The sequence below is a fragment of the Rhamphochromis sp. 'chilingali' genome (genome assembly GCF_963969265.1).
Source record: "Rhamphochromis sp. 'chilingali' genome assembly, chromosome: 3".
Classification (NCBI taxonomy): domain Eukaryota; kingdom Metazoa; phylum Chordata; class Actinopteri; order Cichliformes; family Cichlidae; genus Rhamphochromis; species Rhamphochromis sp. 'chilingali'.
This window is the reverse complement of record NC_137931.1, coordinates 33,151,877-33,174,873: the sequence shown is the minus strand read 5'-3', so window position 1 is coordinate 33,174,873 and position 22,997 is coordinate 33,151,877. Positions and strand designations below refer to the sequence as shown.

The window sequence follows — 22,997 nt, the reverse complement described above, 5'->3', positions numbered from 1 at the left end:
TCAGACTCAGAAAATATTAAAAAGTAACTGAATGCAGTTTTAGAAATAGCTGCGGGTCTCTGGAGTGGTACCCTCGAAGACTGTTAAATTAAGACACAAGCTTAACTGCTGAGCCCAAATTAGAACAAAGTCCAAAAGAAAAAAAGAAGATCCAAAACATGTGGAAACAACGTAATCCAAAGCACAAAAATGTGGCAGGAACAAACAGAGCAAACAAAAATGAGCAGGCTGAGGAGACGACAGAACTATTTATAGACAGGGATTGATTTCTGACGTAAAACAGGAAAGATAGGAACGACAATCAATCATTCAAATCTACTCTAAGAATAAAAATACACATTTTATTCAGTTTATCTGTGCATTGGGACAAACTGTTTCCTTATTGCACCTTGCAATAGGTATAGCAAAATCTAGAAGAATTGGTGCAAACCTGGTCCTTTTTTTATACTAACTGTTACCTTAAGTTCCAGAAATGGACTTTTACTGTATCTTTATTCCTGAAGGCGTACCTCTGTTCCATTTCTTGCTTCATGTCAATGCCCTGTTTCTCCAACAGCTCCCTCTGAGCGAAGGCCCAGTCCACAGGCTCAACAGGGGTTTCGGCACATGGGTTCTTATCCCTGTCAGCCCGGGCCTGTACAGGGTGGTTAAAACGGAAGACGTGGCTCTTCCCCAGGATGATGCGATTTCCTGCAAGGGCATCACATCAGATCAGAGAGTACAAGTACAACATCTATGCATATAATGTTTGTGCTAGTTATGGCACAGGTTGCACCTACCTGATTTCAGAACAGTGGGTTCTGTCACCCTCTTTCCATTAACGTATGTCTCAGCTCCTTCACAAGGCTCAAGGATTACTGCTGCTCAGGAAAAGAAAATTCCATATGAGGCTTTGCTGACAACATTACAGCAATATTTAACTTTGATGTGCACAGATACAAGTCTCACTTTCTCCCATTGGGCCAGTAGAACTAGTGAAGGTGCAGTGCTCGTCCTTTATGAAGTGACCACTGAGGACTATATCCTGGCGACTGCTGGCATCTAAACGACCGACCCTAAAATACATAAAAGTTAGTATGAATATATATAAAAGCAAGTTAATAACACACTTCATCTATGTAACATTTAGTCCTTTTTCATTTAAAGGGACAGTTCACCTCAAAATCAAATGTAGTCTTTTTCCTCCTGCATGTCGTGCTTTTTATTCATCTAAATTGTTGGGCTATACAGATGTGCTGAAAGCACCTGAAACCAAACCCCAATCCCAAAACACAGTAACAATGTTTGTTTTCGGAAATCATGACCTGGTTACTTTAAAAATTCACAAACGTTACTGTGAACAGTTCAAAGCTACACCATCAGATCGTATCACTGTGCAGAAGAAAGCGTCCATCCACCGTGACAAGAGGCTCATGGTGGTGACAGTGTCACAGGAAGTAATCACTGATGGCCTCCTCCTTAGCTGGGCTACATCATTAGCCAGCCATACCTTTACTTTGGCTGATGAATCCATAGAAAAAAAAAGAATTCTGGCAGGAAGCTGCTCACATCAAGCTGAGTGAATTTCTTTTAGTAACCAGGCGGTGATTTCTGAAGAGCGACACTTCTGCTACTTCTCCTTTTGAAATCACATCAGTGTGACAGAGTACAATCACATAGTGGCTAATTGAAGCTAGCATCTAAGCCCATAATCTCATCAGGAAGGTGTTCACTGAGGACAGGGACCAAGAAATACGCCTTTTCTTTTTAACAACTACAGGAATTCTCATCCACTTACTGCCTATTAAAACCATTACAGCTTTATGGCATGTCCATCTTTCATATACAGTTTATGTATATGAATATATTCATTTATGATATAAATCAGTGTATGTAGTGAAAAAAAACAAGTACTAAATACAATACAAGGGTCAAAATGGGCGACAAACCACAATCTCCTGGCTGATAAACCTGTGACCAACCTTCTGTGGAAAATGTGGGTCTCTAAATGGGGATCACTATCTCTCGGTGGCCTATGTAGCCACATTTGGGCCGCTGGCGGAGAACATTTAGTGCCAGTGAGGCACAGGCATCTGACACAACATTATATGACGCCATGTGATGAGAACATGTTTACAATGCAGGCCTGTTGTCTCTTGAAGTTAGATTAGCATAAAAACAATGTCCTTTTTTTAATCAGTATCGTTCTAATACAGCAGTTCTTAAACTTTTTCTGGTGTGCCCTCATCATAAGCTGACCCCACACTTTTTATGAGTCATTCGCAATAATATGGGAGGCATCTAATAATAAAAAGGATCCAAGTGGGGTTTTAATTAAATAAAGGTCATCATGACAGCTTCAGCAGACTTTACTTTCTACATAAATCACATTTGTTTACATCGCATTTTCTCCTGGTCTCCCCTGCAGTGGTTTTGTCCTCTCAGGGTGAGAACCACCTTCCTCTTATTACGCTGTAAAATGTCAGCCTCTAACCTGGTGATCCCGTCTTTGATATAGTACAGCAGGCACTCAGACATCAGAGGGTCCTCGTTGAGGTTCACCAAATGAGGCGTCTGACACAGAACGGGGAATATTTCACTGTTAACTTTCGGTAAGCAATATGCATGAGTCATTCAACATCCATATGTTATTCACATTATAACATATGTCAGCTGTGCACAACAGGTGGTCTGAAATACAAGCTCTCCCAGTAAGAAACATCAAACAATCAGCAATAGTTAAAACCATGCAGTCACTCCCCACAGCGTCCCAGCATGGAGTGTTTAATGAAGTCAGATGTTTTGGGGCTGCAGGCAAGCAGCCATAAATCACTGAAATTAGGGCACTGCTATTATCTTTTCCCCCATGTTTACACCCATGGCTGCCTTCGGTGCAGTGAGGGAGTGTTTGAAGTGAGCAATGAAGTAGATTTAGGATAACACTTAATGAAACAGTGAAACTCTCGTCTGATCTGCCTCGACGAGGCTCGAGCACTCATCAGAGGAGACACTTTAAACACTTCAGAGCTACAAACCTCGTTGGGGGAAAACAGCCCGACTGTGTCGATAAACACGGGCTCGGGCTTTCTAGGGCTATCAGTGGGCTTTGGGGGTAAATAAACAAGCACAGCAGTGAATAATCGAAGCGGTAAGGATTATATCACAGTGGTTTTGGAGAAGTAGAATACATCTTTTACCTTCTTTGGAGAGAACACACCAACTGTTCCACCATCTTCTCGCATTGCTACACCCATTTCGGCCAGCAGGGCCTCTCTGTTGACGAATATCATCAGCATACCAAGTGAGATATTTTTTTTAATGTAAATATACTTTTTTTAAACATTGATTCAATGAGAAATGTTCCTAAATAAAGCATAGACCCAATATTATTCTGGAAGTGGCACCAATTGCTCTATACTCAGATCACCGAAAGCTTTTATTTTTGGCCAAACAGTTACTTTGCCAGATTAGCTCAATCTGATCACAGAACCACAGCTAGACGTCACTGCTTCTACAATCCTGTAACCTGAGGACATGCCACATCAGTTTGGTTTTCTTGTTGATTATAGCTTAGCCTGTAGTAGGTTGCATTTGGTGCAATATGACGTTATTCCTGATTTGAGCCCAGAATCACAACGTTAACACAGCGTTTCCTGATGGCCGCTGTGGTGTAGGTGAGATTATCCAGCCTGTGACTTTAATCTCAGAACACCAAGGTTTCTTATGCTTTTTTATCTTTAGTTTTTGCAGGTTTTGACTTTAATATCTTTAATGTCCTTGAAACTTTGAATATTTACTACTAACCTTAGAGAACTTCTTTATTTTTTATAAAACTTTTATAAAACTTTCATAAAAACAAAAAAAAGTTTGTTTTTTAAAGAAATATATTTTCCTGCAAATGAACAACTGTAATCTTGGAAATTTAGAAATTTTAATTCAGGAAATTGTCCTTTTTTTCCTTTGAATATTACCTCTCTCATCTTACAGCATTTAAGTTTTTGTATGTGTGTTGTAATCCTCCTGTGTTTCTCTTTTCTTGAATTATTAGGATGTTGTTCCTGTTTTGGCATCTTTAGTATTTCCAAAGTTTAATCTTAAAGAGGAATTTAAACAATGCAATAAAATAAATTAAAATAAAACTAAGCATCTGGTTGTCTTACCTTTCCATTCTAATGGCTTCTGTTCTGCGAAGTTTCTCTTCCCAGGTCTCATTGAGCTCAGCGATGATTTTCTCTGTTTCCTGACGTTAAAAAATAAAAAAGTGTGGTGATAATCATTTAAATAATAACTATATCTGGACTTAATGCAAAGAAACATCCAAATTCAGCAATGAAGCAATAGAATTCCAGTATTTTATTAGCTTACTTAATTGCTTACTTTTTTTAAGTAGCAGAAATTAAATGACCCATATCTGTGATTTCATTAGATGACCTTATGTTGGCATGTAAAAAAGGGTGTGAATATAATGTCTTTGTGCCATAACGTAGAGCTTCATTGAGTATTAAAATGGCCGAAAGAGCCAGGGACACAGATAAAGGGGGGCCTGGGGTGACCCTGCTCTGCTTGTCCTCCTTGGTGCATCATTTTAATTATAACTACACTGCTCATAAAAAGCTTGATTGGCATTCACCAGGCAACACCAGAATTGGTAGGTGTCCCAGTGGAGCCCCATTCTCTTCACAGATGAGGTTCACACCGAGCACGTGTGACAGATGCCACGGCGTCTCAAGCCTTTTTCACGTCTGTCACATGTGCTCGGTGTGAACCTGTGAATAGAACTGGTTGCCAGTTCTGCTGTTCTTTGATGAATTGAGTTGCATTGTGGTGGGCTGTGAGTACACGTCCCACAAATTCTTTGCAAAAATGCAACGTGTACTGTGTTTGCATCGATAAAATTCAGAATTTTCACAATATGCTCAGTGTGTAATGGCCTTAGTCTGGGTTTTGGTCAGAAATATGCGCGTGGGAAGCCTGTTGGTGGTCATTTTGTTGGGCTCTGGGAATTTCTGAAGACCCATTTGTTTTTAGGAAATCAGGTTTTTGGTTATAATCTACTGGAAATGCTCAGAAAGGCAAAAAGTATAAAAGACCAATTTGGTTTTTTGAACTTTTTTATTGAATCTGCCCACAATTAGAAAGACTCTGAACCTCAACAAATGCTTGGTGAATCTCACTGAAGTTTTATTTCCTGACTGTGTAAGACTGGGGTGGGGGTTAAACTGGGTTTTGTGCTCACCTTCAGCCTCTCGATGGCCTCCTCGCTGCCTGGGCTGAACATGATGCGATCGTGCAGACTGGCAATAGATCCGGCCCGACTGGACAAGGCTGAGAGAGATGGAGAGGGGCTCATCCCCGTCATGGCATTGGTCACTGTGGAGAGATCATCCCTTTGATTCACAGCTTGGCCTTTATTGTTATTGTTCTTGTAATCGGATATGTCTGCCAGGGTGGGACGGGGCGTGGGGAGTGGGGACAGGAAGCGGGGATTGGGGTAATCGATAACAGGGAGTAAAAGAACGGAGAAATGCAGACAGAAAAGGAAGAGAAGAGAATAGAAAAGAAAAGAAAGAAGACACGTGTCTTGAAACAAATCTAACTTACAGAGAGAAATTTGAACTGGTAGCACAGAAGCAAGGGCAGCACCAGCAGAAAGCCACAGACAACTCAAATGATGCAACAAGGAGGCCATCCAGCCACAAGACGACTCAACGAAAATGTAGCTACCATACAAAACTTCAAGCACAGCGTGATATGCAGAATAGGGCTGCCACGATTTGTCGACTAGTCACGATTACGTCGACTATCAAAACCGTCGACGACTGATTTAATAGTCGACGCGTCGTTTGAAGCTTTGTAAGATCCCAAAAGACGCAGGAATAAGTAGCAGGATTTAAGAGTGTAATAACGGACTGAAACAGAAGATGGCAGCACTGCATGTACAAGGATGCCAGCTGCCGTTAAACCCTGAAGAAGAAGAAGAAGAAGCAGCTGTGTCCCAGAATTCATAGCGCGGCCCAGCTCAGTTTCCAACAATGGCGGCAGCTAGTTAGTTTTAATATTACTCTTATTATTCTTTCTGGGTCACAAAATAAACGTTTAACATATTTTCAGCTGAGAATGTAGCTGTGTAAACCTCAAATATCGGCTCAGTTTATCAGGACACCACATATTTTCAAAAGCGCTCCGACGTTTTCGGAGACGTCTGTTACCCACTAGCTCGATAGCTAGCCGGGGGCTAGGTCACTAGCGCGGTGAGAACACCGGACTCCCGGCAAATTGTTTTCAAACCCACCGCCGTCTTTCGCTACTCAGGTTAAATATATATGAGTCACTTAGATAAATTAAAAATGTTGTTTGGCTTTTTTTTTTTTTGTATTTTATTTGTTCCTGAGTAAATCGGTTTGTCTGAGATTAAAGTTATAGTTTTTACACAGCTGAATAAACGTCAAGCAGACAGCTGATTATCAAAAGTGTGAGATGCTGGAGAATATACTCCGTTGTCCTGTTATATTTTAGATAGCAAGGAGTTTATTAAACTTCACCGAAACAATCTGCAAATTTCATTAAAATTGAATAAACTATCATCTTCATTTTTAGTTAGCACCTTAAAAGCTTAAAGCTGTAAGCTAATGATAGTTATATAAGAGCAGATGCTGCTGGTGCAATAAGCTGTAGTTTTACGTCCAGTGGATGATGATCTGATTAGTCGACTAATCGCATAAATAATCGGTGACTAGTCGACTATCAAAATAATCGTTTGTGGCAGCCCTAATGCAGAACCATTGAGAAACTGTTCGAGCAGCATGAGAAAAGATTTCCATTACTCATTCCCATTCAAGCATCTCTACCAAAAAATTAAAAACTGTCACCAGTTATGGAAAACAAAGTACGTGAGCTCTGCAGAGCCTGTGTGCGCAAACACGATGACTCATTTTTAATGGCGTCTTATTTTCTGCACAGAACATTAGAAAGCCAGAACTCTCAATTAAGATTATTATCTAAAAGCAGCAAGATGCATTTACTGCTCAGCATGCTTTGCTGAAATTATTAATGTCAAACAAATTAATGGAAGCAGAAATCCATTTCTCTGGTAGAGGATCAGACACAGCGATGAGTTTGTCTGATTAGCTTTGAATGAAATTTCTGGGTAAATCTATTATTAAAGTAACACATAAAAAAGGGCCCCTTATATTTTTCTGTTCAGAGCTTTATCTTGGATTTATCGTGGCACCTGAAAGGCCTGAGCAGAAAGCAATAATAACAACCTTGCTGCTGCTGCTGCTATGGCAACACAGAGCAATAAACTGGCCAAGTGTATCACACCCATCCATCTGGACAGGCTTCGGCTCGCCAAGATTGATCACATAATATTGCCTCTGCGGTTAATTAAGTTGTGTATTATGGAAAGACTGTAAAAATCTATGGCATGAAAAGTGCAGAAGACCTAAAAGATCCACTATTATGTAAGTGATTATATGTCTGAAGACTACATCATCACCCTCATCTTATCGTTCCTCTGTGCCCTGTTATCCTGCCTGCCAACAGGCGTTGACAGACTGATGATTCGTAAACTGTAAAGGGAAATGTAACAAGGTAATTATCCAAATATCTTTTTAAAGTAGAGACATTTTCTTTCTCTTAAAAGTTCTATTTTTTACAAATGACCTTTTTCAGGGAACTTGAGAACTTAGGGATCTAACACAGGAAAGGTGTTATATCACCTGGTCCACTTTTATATAGCTTTATAGCTAAAACAGGATAAAAACATTTTTTTATATGTGCTGCTGCCAGTGTGGTCTTTAAAAAGACCTTAATAAACATACTGAGCTGTACTATAATTTTTAAAAATACATAGCTTACTTCTGTTCAAATTATATTGCTACTATTGACCAACTATACTGTACGTTTTCTTTAATTTATTCATTATAAAATACAAAAAAAACCCCACTTGGAATAATGTTTGAAATGGAGATAAAGGCAGCATGATTTTCAAATCTCATAAACGCATATTCCATTAACCCCAGAACACTAAATATTTAAACTGAGACTTTTTACTCTTTCATGAGAATATTTGGAAGGAAGAAACAATTAAGAGGAAAAAATTAAGGGAAATATCGCTGCTAATAAGGTTAACTGGCAACAGGTTAATAACAGGACTATAATCCTCAATCAGACAAGGAAGGAACGTTTTCCTGTTAAGAGTGCAGAGGGGATGCTACACAGTGGGAAATCACCCTATCCCAACGTTTTTGATTGTGCTGCTGCCATCAAGTTCAAGATGAGGTCATCTTTTTCTTAGACTGTTTTATTTTGTTAATTGAAAATAAAAATATGTTTATGAGATTTGCAAATTATTGCATTCTGTTTTCTCACAACATCCAAACTTTTAAGTTTGTTTATTGAGGTTTATTCAGATTTTTATTACATCGTTATCTATTTTTTAAATGCTTTGTGAATATATTGCTTAGAATATATTAGGGGATTTAATTCTTTACTGCACTGCATTGCATGTGTCATTAAATCTTTTTATGTGATATGTGTGTTTTCTTGCCGGAAAAATAAAGCGCGTCGTACACACACAGACCTGCCAGAGGAAATGGATGTCACAATTTCTACGTCAGGGAAATTAAAGATGAAATGAATCCCATTATGGTGCACAAGCTTCCATACTATATTGCTCCGCTGACCTATCAGTGCATCTATAAAGTCATACTCAGATCTCTACAGCACCATAATATAGCAAAGCCTGAATAGGGATGGAAAACATGCTGTTTGTATTTCATTAACATTAGCTTCTCGCGTTTCACTAAAAATCATGTAAAACAATCAGAACAGTTCCTTTGGTGCTGCAGAGAACATTGAAAAACCACTTTAACACTGCCACATTAATCAGCTGCGATTCTAAGCTGCAAAGCCAGAAAGCAAGAAACAGAGAACACACATTTCAAACCCTCGATATCAGCACCAGACGCTCGATATGCTGGGAGAAGAGACAGAGAGACAGCACAACACCTTTAGTTAAATTCTCCACAGGTAAAAATGTTCATTTAGTTATTGGTGAACACCTGAGCACTGCAGTCTTAATATGCTCTATGCGCTCCAAACATTAATCCTGATCTTTCTCTGGGAAAGGAACTGTGCATGGTTTCAAAATAATATAACATCCATCTAATACATCTGTTTGCAGTACTGCAGTAAAAGTGGTATCAAGATTAGAGACGCAATGAGCTAATACTATATGTTCTGGCCAAAATTATATATACTTTATAACTTATATAGATATAATTATATAAATTAACCAAAATTAGTGGATTACATTTTGGGAAAAACAAGTGTAATATAGTCTAAGCTAATGCATAGGAGAGGTGAGTCATGAGTGAGCATCAACCTCTAACGAAGTATCAAAAACTGCAGTTCCTTTAATGTCACCCTGAGGCTGGCTCCAAAAATGAATCAATCCCATGTTAAAATATTCATATATTCAAAAATGTTTACAGCCAGTTACAAAACAGTTTCACCCTCTATAGATAATTTTTCTACTATAAATCAACTGTTCAACTTTGTGTCTTTGTGCAAACAGGCTGCTAGGATTCTCCTGCTGATGCTGTTTTACATTACTGAGCTGGAACTCTTGACCATATTTGTTTTTTTCAACCATTTTTAAATGATTTGAACAAATATATGGTTTGCTGTACAGCTCATCCAAAAGTTTTGTGTTCCACCAAACACACTATAAACTGTTCAGGTGCCTAAGAAAGGGAATATGATATCGGTGCTTGTGGATAACTGAGGCTGTGGTATCTGTAATGGTTTCTGACATAAAAAAGTGCTACTGAGATGATACCTAATCAAGATGAATTCACTTCCCAATATAAGGAGATGTATAACTTGTGCTGTGTTATTTATGTAAGAGCACCCTGCCTGTCTAAGGACAGGAGTGGAGGCAAAACATTTCCTCTCACATAGCTGGTATGATGTGTTAGCTTCAGATGCTAATGCTAGAAACAACGCCTACACCATTTTTTCCAGCCTGTTTTTAGACACAAATGGGAGAATAATGCATTCGTGCCAAGTTTGGTCCTACTGCTGTCTGAAACCACTTGCTATCTATTCATTTTCATTAACTTCTTCCCACTGATTTTATTGCCCTGGCTGGTTCTTAATTTGCTTCTTGGCCTATTTGAACAGATCAACATGTCTGTGAGTACATCACGGCTTCTGTGAGCACAGGGAGAACAAATTTGTTTGTGAGTGGGCTGAGCTGAGGCTGACTCTTAAAAAAAGGGTCCAAGACCATTATGAACAATTTAAAATTCAATCTACAGATAATGGGCACATAAATCCAATGAATGGTCCCTTACTCTCAATGATGTCACCCAGGCCTTGAGCAAAGAGGAGCTCTTTCAGGCGAGACACCTCCTCCTTCAGCTCACGCACCAATCGGTTGTTGGGATCCTCGTTAATGACAGCGTTACAGCGAATCTGTTTGGCACGGTCAGCATACCTGGGAATGCAAAAGATCACTGAGACACAGGTGTGTGAGGAGAAACACACACATATATACACATTCATAATTCCCCCGACATCCCCGTCTCTGCAGCCCGGAGCTGCAGCTGCAACCCGTGAAGGATGTTTGAAGTGTGAAAGTGAGGCAAACCTCTGAGGGAAACGTGGATTACACAATGCCTGCGTTTCACCAACACCGGTGTCCTTCAAAGCAACATTCACCAGCTGTGTGGGAGGAAAAATCTGCAGCACAAAATGTGCTGTCTGCTCTGTTTACCTGAGCGTGCTAAGGGTCTCATCGTAGTTGATATCAGCTGGACTCAGAGCAGCAACCATCGCAGTTCGAGAATTTCCCCCTGACAGAGAAGAACAGATGTAAATTTATGCTTTGAGTTCAGAATGTGTACTTGATTGTCACTAGTTCTGCATGAATGTGGTGTCAGGAAAATAGGAAAACACTCTGTCTGAACAAGTTAAAATTTAGATTTTGCTACACCCAAAAAATGTCATTTGATTACATATAGTACAATTACATAAGTACAACATAAATCTTACATTTAACAGAAAAGTTGTGGTTTGCATTAAAATGTAAAAGTGATTAGCTTTTGGGGTTCAGACGCACGATTTTCTGGAGGGATTCTTTTACATATCACAGTGATGTTAGAAATATTAGAGACATTCAATGCCTTTGAAAAACGGTGTTCATACCCAAATTTTCTCTCAGTAGCCAAGTCAAAACTGAATCTCGGTATGGAATGAAGCTTTCTGCCTTTTTCTTCTTTTTATTCTGTTTATAAATAAAAGACACACAAAAAGTCAGCATGAATTAATTTTTTCTGTGTTTACTATAGGTTCAAATAAATAATGAATTAGGATAATAACATGTGAATCACTCACCTTATTCGGCCCAGAGCCCTAAAATGAAATGAGACAGTGGAAACTGTAATTTTTATCCAACACAAAATCGACTTCACCTTAAAAAATACAACAAATGGTTAATACAGACCATTTCTGCCAAAGCAGAGATGACTTTCCCCAGCGTGGTTAGAGATTTGTTGATATTTGCTCCTTCCTGTGACAGAACAGTAGGCAGATAAGGATTACGATGACAGTAAGCACAGACTGCTTTAACATGGATTTAGTCAGATAAATAAACATGATTTAAGATTTTTTTTTGTAGTGTTTTCACCTTTAGCCTGGTCCCTTTGGCTCCGGTAGAATCGGCCCTCTCACTGCCAGCCAAATCCACCAAACTGATTTTACTGACCTAAAACAGCACACACCAAATCAGTAGAATCCAATTAATAAGATGCAACACATGGGCTTTCAACAACACAAAAAAAGAATCAATAGGCATTCATCTTTATTATAGAGACAGGCCTTATTAAAAAAAACAGCTTAAGAATTATCCTCATGACCTTCAAGGAGTCATTGATTTCCACGTCCCATCAAGACTTAAATCAGCGTCATCAGTCAGAGGGCAGATAAACCAAGACAGCAACTCGATGTTAAACAAATTCAGTGAGGATCAGATAAAAATCCTCTACCTTCTCGGTAGTGTTATCCATCTCTGTGTCGTGGCGTTTCTGGGTGAATATGATGTTGAAGACGGCGTGCGAGCGACTGCTTGTCTCATTCATGTTGGTGGCAGCCACAGTCCTGCACAGAGACAATGAATTTTAATTACTTTGTACAGTTCAGATTTTAGCCAGCAGGATGTGGGTTTAAGTATAATTTAATGAAAATGTTTTTTTATATGACACACTCATAAAACACTATTCAAAGTAGAAATAGGTAGTTATATATAAAGCGTATTTTTAAAAAAAAGTATATTTAGTGTAACAGCAGCTATGTTTAGGTAAACGTCATGGTCACTGTGCTTGTGTTTTATCCCCCAAACCTTATGACACTTCCCATCTTCATGCTTCCTGTTTTATTTTGATCATTCATTTTTTTCCTGTGTCTATTGTCGTTTTAATATTTATATATAAATATTTAAATTGATATTGACTGTAAACGTTCCCTTCATTTCCCTTCTGTTTTCACTGTATGTATTCATAGATGGTCCGAGTGGATGTATCCATCCTTCTATGCAAGACAGATTTTTAAAAAGGGGTCAAAACTAAAGCACAAAAAGCCACGATGTTTAGGTTTTTCCTTAAGCCCTAAAATCATTTTTGGAGGGAATTTCAACCAATTCTACAGCCAAAATCAAAAACCTCAGAGTCTAAGAACAAGAGAGACGTTTAATATCTCACAATCATAACCAATCTAGAATTATAAATGGAAAAACCTGGAGCCTGCTAAGCAATGCATCTGACATTTTTATAGTGCACCACAAACATACATTTCATTAGAGTTTCATTCATTCCTTATTGCAAACCTCATATCCTGTGTGCAGTTACTTTAAGAGAGAAAGAAAGTGACTAATTCAATGGAGTCTCTCTTTAATTAGCCCTTTCATTCATTTCATTTCCTCTGGAGCTAAAATAGAGCTAAATAGAATTTGCAGTTCCCCAAACAGCCACTTTAAACTTCCTTCAAAAGTGAGTTAATCCACATAGACTGCAATGTTAAAATGCAATATCACAACAGAAACATGTGTCCAGAAAACCAGCCTCCATAACAACTGTCCATGTGGTAAACTGTTATATAACTTATTGCTTTAACTTCTATTAACTGGAGTCGCTACTGAACTGCATCTTCCAACCCTGTTTGTGGTCTTTGTACCTTTTGGAACATTTTTATGTAAATATCTGTTGAATAATCAGCCCTGCTGTGAGGAACAGCTCGCTTAACAAGTTTGTGCTTCTATTTTGTTGTTAATTGGCAGGTATATGCAGTGTTGCCAACTCCTCAGTAAGGAAAATCGCTATTGGTTGTCCTAAAAGTCGCTAGAAGTCGCTAAATGACGTCATCGCCTAATTTGCATAATTGGTCATGCTTATCTAATTGTAACCTATGTTGTTGGAGAGAGAAATAACATCGTGGAAGAGACATAAAGTGAGTAAAAAACGTCCTAAATGCATTTAGAGTTTATTTAGAACTACAAATTAAATTTCTTTTAGCAATTATTGTTTTTTTTAATGTCACAATTCCAACCCTGCTCCTTTACCCGGGCTTGGACCGGCAAAAGTGACCCGAAATAGGCACTCTGGTGGAGTTACTTTGTGTTTATGTGTTTATAAGTAGTTTTAAACCTTGTGATCCACAAAACAGCATAAGAGTAAAAGAGTAAAAGAAGAACTGACTGCGTTACAGCACCCGCTGCTTGTTGAGAGTAAAAGCAATACGGGCTTTCACGTCTTTTTTTAGCGACTTTTTTTTAGAAAAAAATTCGCTAAGGGGTCCGAAAACTCGCTAAATATAGCGACAAAGTCGCTAAGTTGGCAACACTGGGTATATGTGTCCTTAGTGTTGCACTCACACAGTTTATGGCAGTTTACGCTACTTGCTAAGCTAACGTGCTAACTTAGCACTCCTCCTGTGGTTCACTGCCTTTTCCTGAGACTCGAGAAATAGTTGACTACATTACCTAGCCTTGTTGCCAGAATCCATCAGGTCCTGGATGTCATTGTAGGAGGTGACAGCCAGCTTGGACAGGTCCTCCACATAAGGTCCCATTAGAGGATGCTCTCGCACACGCAGGTGCCCTTTGTTTTTTGGGTTCAGCAAGTCCCGCACACGCTCACAGTAGATTTCCATGTAGCTTACCTGTTTCAAATTGACAGTTGATTGAACATTTATAACAGATGTGAGGTCTGAATCCACTGTATAAACAGGAGGGGCGCCCACACTCACCTCTACAGAGTAGGACATGCTGTTGTCTGTATTATCATTTATCTTTGTAAAAAGGTCTTCACACAGCTGGAAGAGGAAAACATAATAATCCGCAAAAAGATAAATTATTTAATTTATTATGTGCCCTGTTAAATTAATCAAAGTGTGTCAGTACCAGGGGAATAATTCCTTGCTGATCCTTCACATCCTGTTTCCCCATCATGGTGTAGGACTTGCCTGCACCCGTCTGACCATATGCAAAGATGCAGACGTTGTAGCCTTCAAAGGCATGAAGCAACATTTCCTCTCCGATGTCTTTGTACACTTGCTTCTGCGATGCATAATTGACATCTTCGGGCTGTGGACAGAGATCAATAATTGGTCATTTAAGACTAAAAATGTCTTGTAAGGCTTGAACAAATATATCCAAAACTGATGAAAATATGTGGATGCGTTGTGTTTGGGCTCCGGGGGTGCACGGATGACTTACCGAAGTGTGAGACCAGTAGGAGTAATCAAAGTTGAAGCTCTTGTTGTCTTTGGCCTGCTTAGGGTTGATGATGGCTGAAAGACAGGACAAGGAACATGGGTCAGAGGGAGGGTGAGAACCACCCATGTGAAACTGGATCTGAGCTGGGTTAGTATCATGTTGTGCTAGTAGAGCTGGAAAGGTTTCAGTCACCTCTCCTTTCTGCACCAACAGCTACCTTTGGGATTAAGTTATTGGGCTTGGCCTACATAAATTCATTACAGAAACGCATCACATTGGAACACTTCATCCAGAAGAGGACCAAACAGAAGGCATTGGAGACCATGTCAAAGTATAAAATCCAATATTTGTTAAATCAAAGGCTGAGGTCACACACCGTCAGCCAGTCAATGAGGTAAACCAGTTGAGAAACAGGCAAAAAGGCCAGTTATTTTGTTACCTGTCAGGACTTTTCTAGGACACCTTGCGCTCAGCTCATCTTTCAACAGCATACAGCTTGAAACAACCAGCCGCTTTTAGCTGTAATCTGTCAGGCTCCGCTGACCTTTGGTAGCCCTCCAATAAATTCCACCTTTGTCAGTGTTATAACTTTCAGTCTTCCCAGAAGGCCAGTGAAGTGTCTATATGCTTTTATGTCTTCCTGTGTCTGCCAGCTGTTCTGTAAATCACAAATCCTCCATGAGCTATTTAAGCATCCATCTCGGTACTCAAACAGGAAATGCCTTCTCCCCATTAAACAGTGTATTCACTGTTATAGCGAAGTTATAGCGTATAACTTCATCCCAGATTAAAGGGACAATTCGCCCTAAATCATTTTTTCCCTCCAGATTGAATTGCTTTTTTTTTCATCCAGACTGTTTTGGTGAAGGTTGCCCAGTTTTCGAGATATTGACTGCAGAGATGCCTGGTTTCTGTTAAATATAACGGAATAAACAAAGAAAAAATACATCTGAAATACTCAATGTTTCATGATGTAGTTACTCAAAAAAAGTGCCAAAACCTTATTGTGAAGATTTTGTGCAGGAAGTAGGAAACATGCATCTTCTCATGAAGACAGGCCGGGTTTAAATATTAATGGAGTTTCCTCTCAGCTGATGTTGGTCATTGAAGATGGTGGAAAGGATAGTTCCTACATGACACTGTTCACATCAAAAGCTGTGATTTTTTTTAAAAATAAGTATTTCAATATTTTTAATAAGAGATGTTGAGTTATTTAAATGCATTTTTTTTTCAAGTTTTGAGCACCAAAATACACCAGATTTTTACATTTTCATTACATTCAAGAGAAGGCAGACATCTCTGCAGCCAAAATTTGATTTTGGAATAAGCACTAACAGTCTGATCCCCAGAATGACGACAACTCAAGAAAATCCAGTTAAACAGTGATTTATAATTAAATCATATCGTACTGATGGCTAATCTAACGTCATGTTAAGGATGTCTGCCCCGAGGCCTGATCGACATGATGATGATACACTGGTTTCAAAAATAAAGCATAGAGTATTTAAAGTATTTTGAGTGGAAAAGGTTTTGCACTTCGAACCAAAGGACTAATTACAGCTTTTTATAGATTTAACTTGTGGAAAAACACATTTTTGGGGAAAGCAATATTTCAAGTTACACGTAAAACCTTTTGATAATATTATTGTGCTTGTTTTTCATTCGTAGACATTACAATATAAACACAACGTAAAATATTAGATACACAAATTATCTTTTTTCTGCAAAAACATCTAATAAAGAGTATTTCTTGAGATTTTTTTTTTTCTGTGCATCAAACAGTTTCACCCTGATTTGTCCAAACTCAGCAGACACAATGAAATCGAGATTAGTTTGTTTTTTGTTTTTGGCATGAATACTACTCCACATGTTGGTGTGCCCACATATCTCATTTGGTCTTGGTGCCAACATGATGCTTCCTCCCTGCTCCCTGGGCTCCAGACCATTTTCTCTACTAATGCAGATGCGGTCGATAAAAGAGGAAAAGGCCCAGAGCTAAGTACGAGCTCAAGTAAGTGTACACAGTTTTATTTCCTCTCTACACTGCTACTGTTCCCAGCTATGAAATATAGGCCAGTGTGGCTGACTTGGGTTTCAGATTTCAGATCTAATCCTCGCCATGACTAAGAGATGAGACTTCACTTACTGGCCGTGACTCATCCTGGTACTCTGGAAGAAGGCCAGATATGAACATAGATGTACTACAGTCCTCATATTTGCCATACTTATCCAAGCAGTGTAGTCTGTATTCGCTGCTAACAGAAACAATTTCGAGAACCATAAGGACATTTGAAGAGAGGATCTTCAATCAACGTCAATACACTTAAAATATTGAGTTTTAAAGAAATATGTTCTTCTTTTGTCCATTTTTCACCTTTCCACAATGTTTTAGGATTTTTGGCCTGCTTAGTTTTGGTTAAAGGTAAACCTGGCTGAAAGTTAAAAAATAATCCTCATTCATCTTATCATCATCGTATCTTGCTGCTGACCATCACAAATCTAGACTGCTCACTAATTATTATTAATGTTTAGCACTGTTGCCTGTGCTGCTTCTGTCACACAAACATGTTGTGCCCGTCTGTGCGGATATTCTCCAGAATCTCCGGCTTCTCCCACCATCGGAAAACATGCTCTGCTAATGCTGCCTATCTGAAACAGGATGCTCTCCCAAAGGAGATTACTAATCTCTCTACATTTACTTCTTATTTAAATAAGGGTTAAAAAAGGGTTACAAATTTTAAAAAAGGGTTAGGGTTACCGAAACAAAAGACAGTTCCTACGTAGCAGCGAAGGAGTTTGTGCTGCTTCACTGCAGCTTATTCTGTGTTGCATCTTTTATTATGCAGTAATTTCCTTTTCTGACATATTTCACTAAGCAGTATTAGTAGTCACATTACTTATTGCTTTTAACTGGGTGTATAGTAAATATTACCTAAATATTACACAATCAGGAAACTGTCCATTCTGACAGAAAACGCTGATCTGCTTTTACAAACTCTGGATTCACTCACTCGGTAAATAACTGAAAGGAGACATGAACTACTTTATCAAACCATCCATCCATTCGCTTCCGCTTATCCTTTTCAGGGTCGTGGGGGGCACTGGAGCCTATCCCAGCTGTCATAGGGCGAGAGGCGGGGTACACCCTGGACAGGTCGCCAGTCTGTCACAGGGCCAACACACATGGACAGACAACCATTCGCACTCACATTCACACTCACATTCACACCTAGTGGCAATTTGGATTATCCAATTAACCTATCCCCACAAGCTGCATGTCTTTGGACGGTGGGAGGAAGCCGGAGTACCCGGAGGGAACCCACGCAAACACGGGGAGAACATGCAAACTCCACACAGAAAGACCCCGGCCTGATGGTGGAATTGAACTCAGGACCTTCTTGCTGTGCGGCAACAGTGCTAACCACCGTGCCACCGTGCTGCTTTATCAAACCCCTAAAATTAAAAAAAACACAAAAAACCAAGATTTCATTATTGCCCAGAAGCCTTCGCTATATGACATCCTCTCTAAACGTACTCATCTTCAACAGCGCTGTGATTCATACAAGATGAGCCCTCTGCATCCCTACTTAAGCACAGAATACAAGAGTGTCTTGCATTCAGATAAGGTAATTACTTTGGAGTGGTGGTGACTGGCAGCACGAATTACCATCAGAGCGGAAGTACCGGGTACCGCCTTTGCGGACTGCACGGGTACAGACTTCTTTTATACTATCCTAACCAAGCTTGTTAAATGCATGTAAGGTTTTTATTTGCAATGAAACGTTTTTCTGAAAGTAGCCACAAACAAAAAGAGAATTTCTGACTGAGTAATTGTTGAAACTAATTTAGTAACCGACCATATATGAGGGCTGCAGTGAGACACGGGAGCAGGACTGAGTGTTTAAGATCAATAGCTGAGGTATCTCATCCAGTGATCATCGCTTATCTCTCCACCATAGGACAGTTTCTGCGTCATTTCAAGCACACAGAGGAGACCTCCTTCAACCCTTGCCGTATCCACTTTTGCCATCTATCTTCCCTTTTTATGATGGAAGCACTTTTTAATTTTTAGCTGTAGATTTAATTGATGACCCATCATTAAGTGCAGACAATTAGACGAGAAAAGCGAGCAGTTCATTTTCTTCCGTCTTAGTCACCACGTCTGGAGTGTTTTGAAGTAAAAGCCCAATCGATACATTTATCAACATAAAGTATACACCAGGGCCACTGCCATTCATCTTTACTATACACATAAGATATCTTGGTAATCAAATATTAAAAATGTATGAAGACGGAGAAACTGCTGATCTTTTTTTTTTCAGTGTTCTAAATACCCAAATACCTCAATAAAAGCTGTTTCTAATTCAGTTTTTGCATGGAGGTAATTAACTGAACTGTAAAAACCGGCATGTGATAACAAAATATTTTAAGTTAATGTAATTTGATTTATTAAAACAACAGTGTATGATTTGCATTAACAGTCTATATTTACAATGTTGAATCTATATGTCTTTATAAACATTTATTCTATGAATTTTAAAATGAAGGACTTATTGGGCAAAAAAATTAATTACTGTTTACTGTTTTTGTTTAATCTTTTTGCAAATGTTTACCACCTTAAAATGTACTCGCAACAATGTATTCTTATAGCTGTGTATTATGAAAGAATACCACTACACTGTATTCCAATTTTGAGCATTCCATATGTTTTATATTTTCCTAATATTTCCCTAATAACATCAAATAATCTTTTTACGTAACCGTGACTGAAAATAGTACTGCTCATGCTGATCAGGTGGCCCAGTTTTAAAGTTTCCCACTTTATCAAATGCCTCCACTCATCACTGTATCTGTCAGGAACGCCCACGTTCCTCGTCTTTTTCCTAATTATAGCAGCGATTATCTGCTCGAGGTTAATTTCAGTTGCCCTTCTGTCATGTTTTCAGTATCCTTTTACTGCACATTCCATGTTTGTCTTTGTCATAGCTGCTAGGTCTTCATAATTGTGACTGAGTGATGCTGCTCAGGACTGTCACGGCTGACCTGCCCCAGTCAATAGAAGACGAAATGTGGTTGCGTCAGCAGGTCTGAAAGAGGGGATATGAACTCACTGACAGGGACTGGAGGAAAGCCACGTAGATACTATATTCAGCCGCAGCAGCTGTTTGCTGATTTATATCTGAGTTTATGAAGTCTGACTGTCAAATGAGTCTTTGCATGACGCACTTTTACATAAAAGAGCAGTAATCATTATGGTAATGAGGGTTTTTACTACACAGATGAAGAAAAGGCATGAATCCACAATTTCTCTCAAAAAGACGTTAGATGTTAGATATACTGTTACCGGAAAAAGTCACAATGTTGAATAATAAATAGAATGGGGAATACTGGGAATTTCACCCCTGTTTTTAAGTTCAAGTTTGTCGTTATCGTCTTTGAAACAAGGGACAACGCTTGTGGGCTGAGCTGAGGCTTTAAAGAATACCCTGCTTTGGTGTCTATTTTACTCTAATGGAGATGATGATTTAGATCACCATTATGATGCACTAAAGAACAATTTAAAATAGCAATCAGACCATAAAGTCACCATAACAGTGGTTAACAAGGTCATAAACCAAGTGAGAATCATGGCTGTTTTCCCACAGGCTTTTAAACTACTCTATTCACTTCCTGCTGCCTATGAAAGTGTCACGGTCCTGGGTCTCCTGACCCAGCGTTTTTAGTTCTTTGTGATTTTTGTATTATTGTACTTGTGTGTGATTTATTCTATGGCTTCTAGTTTTGATCCCTTGCCCTTCATGTCTCTCTGTGTCCCCTCTGTTCTGTGTAATTGTGTGTCTTTGCATGTTTGAGTTTCTTGTTTTCTGTCACTCTGCATTGTGCATTATGTTCTCATGGTTGGTTTTTTGTTACTCTCTCTAGTCTAGTCTCTTGTGTTCCCAGCTGAGTATTTCCCTGTGTATTTTGGTTCTTAGACCTCTGCCTTATGGTTTATGTCTCTGTATTTCTTAGTTGCTGTCTCCACTGTGTCAAGTTCGCGTCTCTGTGTGATACTTCCTGTTTTACTTTGATGGTCCGTGTCTCATGTGAATGCGTCCTGCTTTGCTTGTCTCGTCAGTCCTGATTTCTCCCAGCTGTGCCCTCCTTCTGTGTCTCATTCCCCTCGTTACTTCCCAGTGTATTTAAACCCTGTGTTTCTCTGAGTCAGTGTCGCGTCGTCCCTCATGCTGTGTGTGGATCTCCCTGTGTCTCCCTGTGAGTTCTTAGTTTATGGTTTCCCAGTTTAGTCTAGTTTTGTATGTTTGTTCTACCAGCAAATAAAGCTGTGTTTTGAGTTCACCTCCCCGAGTCTGTGAGTCCTGCATTTTGGGTCCAACTCCTGCCTGCCGCACAGCGATTCATGACAGTACGACGCGACCAGACATGGACCCAGCAGGCTCCTCCCGGGAAAGCGATTTGGCCCGCATCTTCAGCCTGTGGGAGCGAGTTTCCCATGCCTCGGACATTAAAGCAATGTCCATTGGGATAAACGCCATCGAGGCAATTCTCAAGGGGAATCCCCATCTTCGCGAGCTCTCAGGATTTTCGGGCCTACTGTCCAATCTGCAGAAAGCCAAGGAGACAGTACAAGCTCGCGAGCTCGTCATACCGCAACAGCGACCGCCACAATCGGGAAACGTTTCCACGCCGCTGCCACTGGACTCCTCTCCATCCACCCTCCACTCTGACTGTCACTCACCCGCTGCTTTTCTCGCAGCAATGTGGTCGGAGGATGAGGAGCCGGCCGTGATCTCTCCGTCGTTGCCAGTTTCCTCCATCACCGCACCTCCGGCTTCCCGAAGAAAACGGCATTCACGCCGCCGACACCCACCGCCACAGCCAGACCCCGAGACGTCTGAGTTGCCAGCTGTGGTGAGTGGAAGGGACAATCAAGAGTTTCCTGACTTTGGGACTGTTTATTCCGGGGCTGTGTTTTTTCACTTAGCTGCCCAGCCAGAAGCGCTAGCTCCATCTCCTGTGTCCCCGCTAGCACAGCCATTAACTCCACCACACGCTCCATTTTCACCTCTACCATCGCTTCAGTCATCAGTTCGGTCTGCCACTCAGTCGCCCTTAGTTCCGTCATCCACACTACCACCTGTTTCCCTTCCACCACCACCATCACTACACCCAGCCATTCAGGCTGCTACTCAGTCAGACATTCAACCCATAGCCCTGCCGTTAATATGCTCTATAGCTGTGCCACTAGCCGCCCGACCCGCAGCCACTTCAGCCACTCCTCCACCCGTCACACCTCCACTACAACCATCACTGCTTTCCCCAGCGCAGTCTCCAGTGTCCCCAGCGCAGTCTCCAGTGTCCCCAGCGCAGTCTCCAGCAGAGGTGTGGACTCGAGTCACATGACTTGGACTCGAGTCAGACTCGAGTCATTAATTTTATGACTTTAGACTTGACTTGAAAAAATGTTCTAAGACTTGTGACTTGACTTGGACTTTTACACCAATGACTTGGGACTTGAATTGGACATGAACCGGTTTACTTGAAAAGACTTGATATTTTACCCCAAATATAAAATTTAACATGCATATTATATAGAGATTGAAAATGTGACGTCATTCACGGGTAGAACCGCAAAGGATTCTGGGAACTCGTGGCAAGCGGTACTAGCGCACGCAGGCTTTCAATTAAAATCAGTTATACAGCGATAAAAAGAAACACAAGAAGCTGTTGTATTATTAACTGCAATAGCCGGTCGCATGACAGCCACGGGAAGCCGACGGGTAAAGAGATCGGTTGTTATCGGATTACCTCGTTGAAGAGAAATTGTTCGAGCCATGTTTCCGAAGTAACAAAGAGGCGACGGATGGCCTGGATTGCAGCCATTCAAAGGTCAAATATAACGTCCCAGAACCCTCCAGCTCACAGGTTAGTCTGCTCCAAGCATTTACACAAAGGTCAGTGTTTTTTAGTAGTTAATACGTCATTTTCATAACATAATTGGTGATATAGGTTACAAGCAAGTCTGGCGCTGAACAGAAATTGTCGCGCTATGCTCCTTTATTTATTGTGCATAAATAGTGAATTGTCCTGACACAATATTGCGTTTCGCTTCTGTTATTATGGTACATTGACAAAAACATATACTTTTATTCACAGGATAAAACAGGTTTTTTGTATCACTAATTGCCCAGTACGATTACAGCATACAATATTATTGTCACTGCTACATTTCTGTGATGCT

At 40.0% G+C, this 22,997-nt stretch overlaps 1 protein-coding gene across 7 annotated transcripts in view; it reads right to left on the bottom strand.

Moving 5' to 3' along the window:
- Nucleotides 1–22,997, bottom strand: part of kif1aa (kinesin family member 1Aa) — a 54,324-nt gene that overhangs the window by 21,504 nt on the left and 9,823 nt on the right. For 4 of the 7 annotated variants that reach the window (XM_080877939.1, XM_080877941.1, XM_080877940.1 and 1 more), the window contains exons 3-20: nt 14,756–14,829; nt 14,441–14,623; nt 14,287–14,352; nt 14,021–14,199; nt 12,033–12,144; nt 11,675–11,752; nt 11,492–11,557; nt 11,383–11,400; nt 11,194–11,272; nt 10,763–10,841; nt 10,341–10,483; nt 5,216–5,349; nt 4,140–4,219; nt 3,177–3,252; nt 2,474–2,553; nt 949–1,055; nt 780–860; nt 510–690 (exon numbers count right to left, since the gene is read on the bottom strand). In XM_080877939.1, coding sequence (XP_080734065.1) covers nt 510–690; nt 780–860; nt 949–1,055; nt 2,474–2,553; nt 3,177–3,252; nt 4,140–4,219; nt 5,216–5,349; nt 10,341–10,483; nt 10,763–10,841; nt 11,194–11,272; nt 11,383–11,400; nt 11,492–11,557; nt 11,675–11,752; nt 12,033–12,144; nt 14,021–14,199; nt 14,287–14,352; nt 14,441–14,623; nt 14,756–14,829 — 1,816 coding nt within the window. Of the gene's footprint in view, nt 1–509; nt 691–779; nt 861–948; nt 1,056–2,473; nt 2,554–3,176; nt 3,253–4,139; nt 4,220–5,215; nt 5,419–8,920; nt 8,960–10,340; nt 10,484–10,762; nt 10,842–11,193; nt 11,273–11,382; nt 11,401–11,491; nt 11,558–11,674; nt 11,753–12,032; nt 12,145–14,020; nt 14,200–14,286; nt 14,353–14,440; nt 14,624–14,755; nt 14,830–22,997 lie in introns of all 7 variants that reach the window. The other 3 variants (XM_080877936.1, XM_080877938.1, XM_080877937.1) reach the window with 2 other exon arrangements.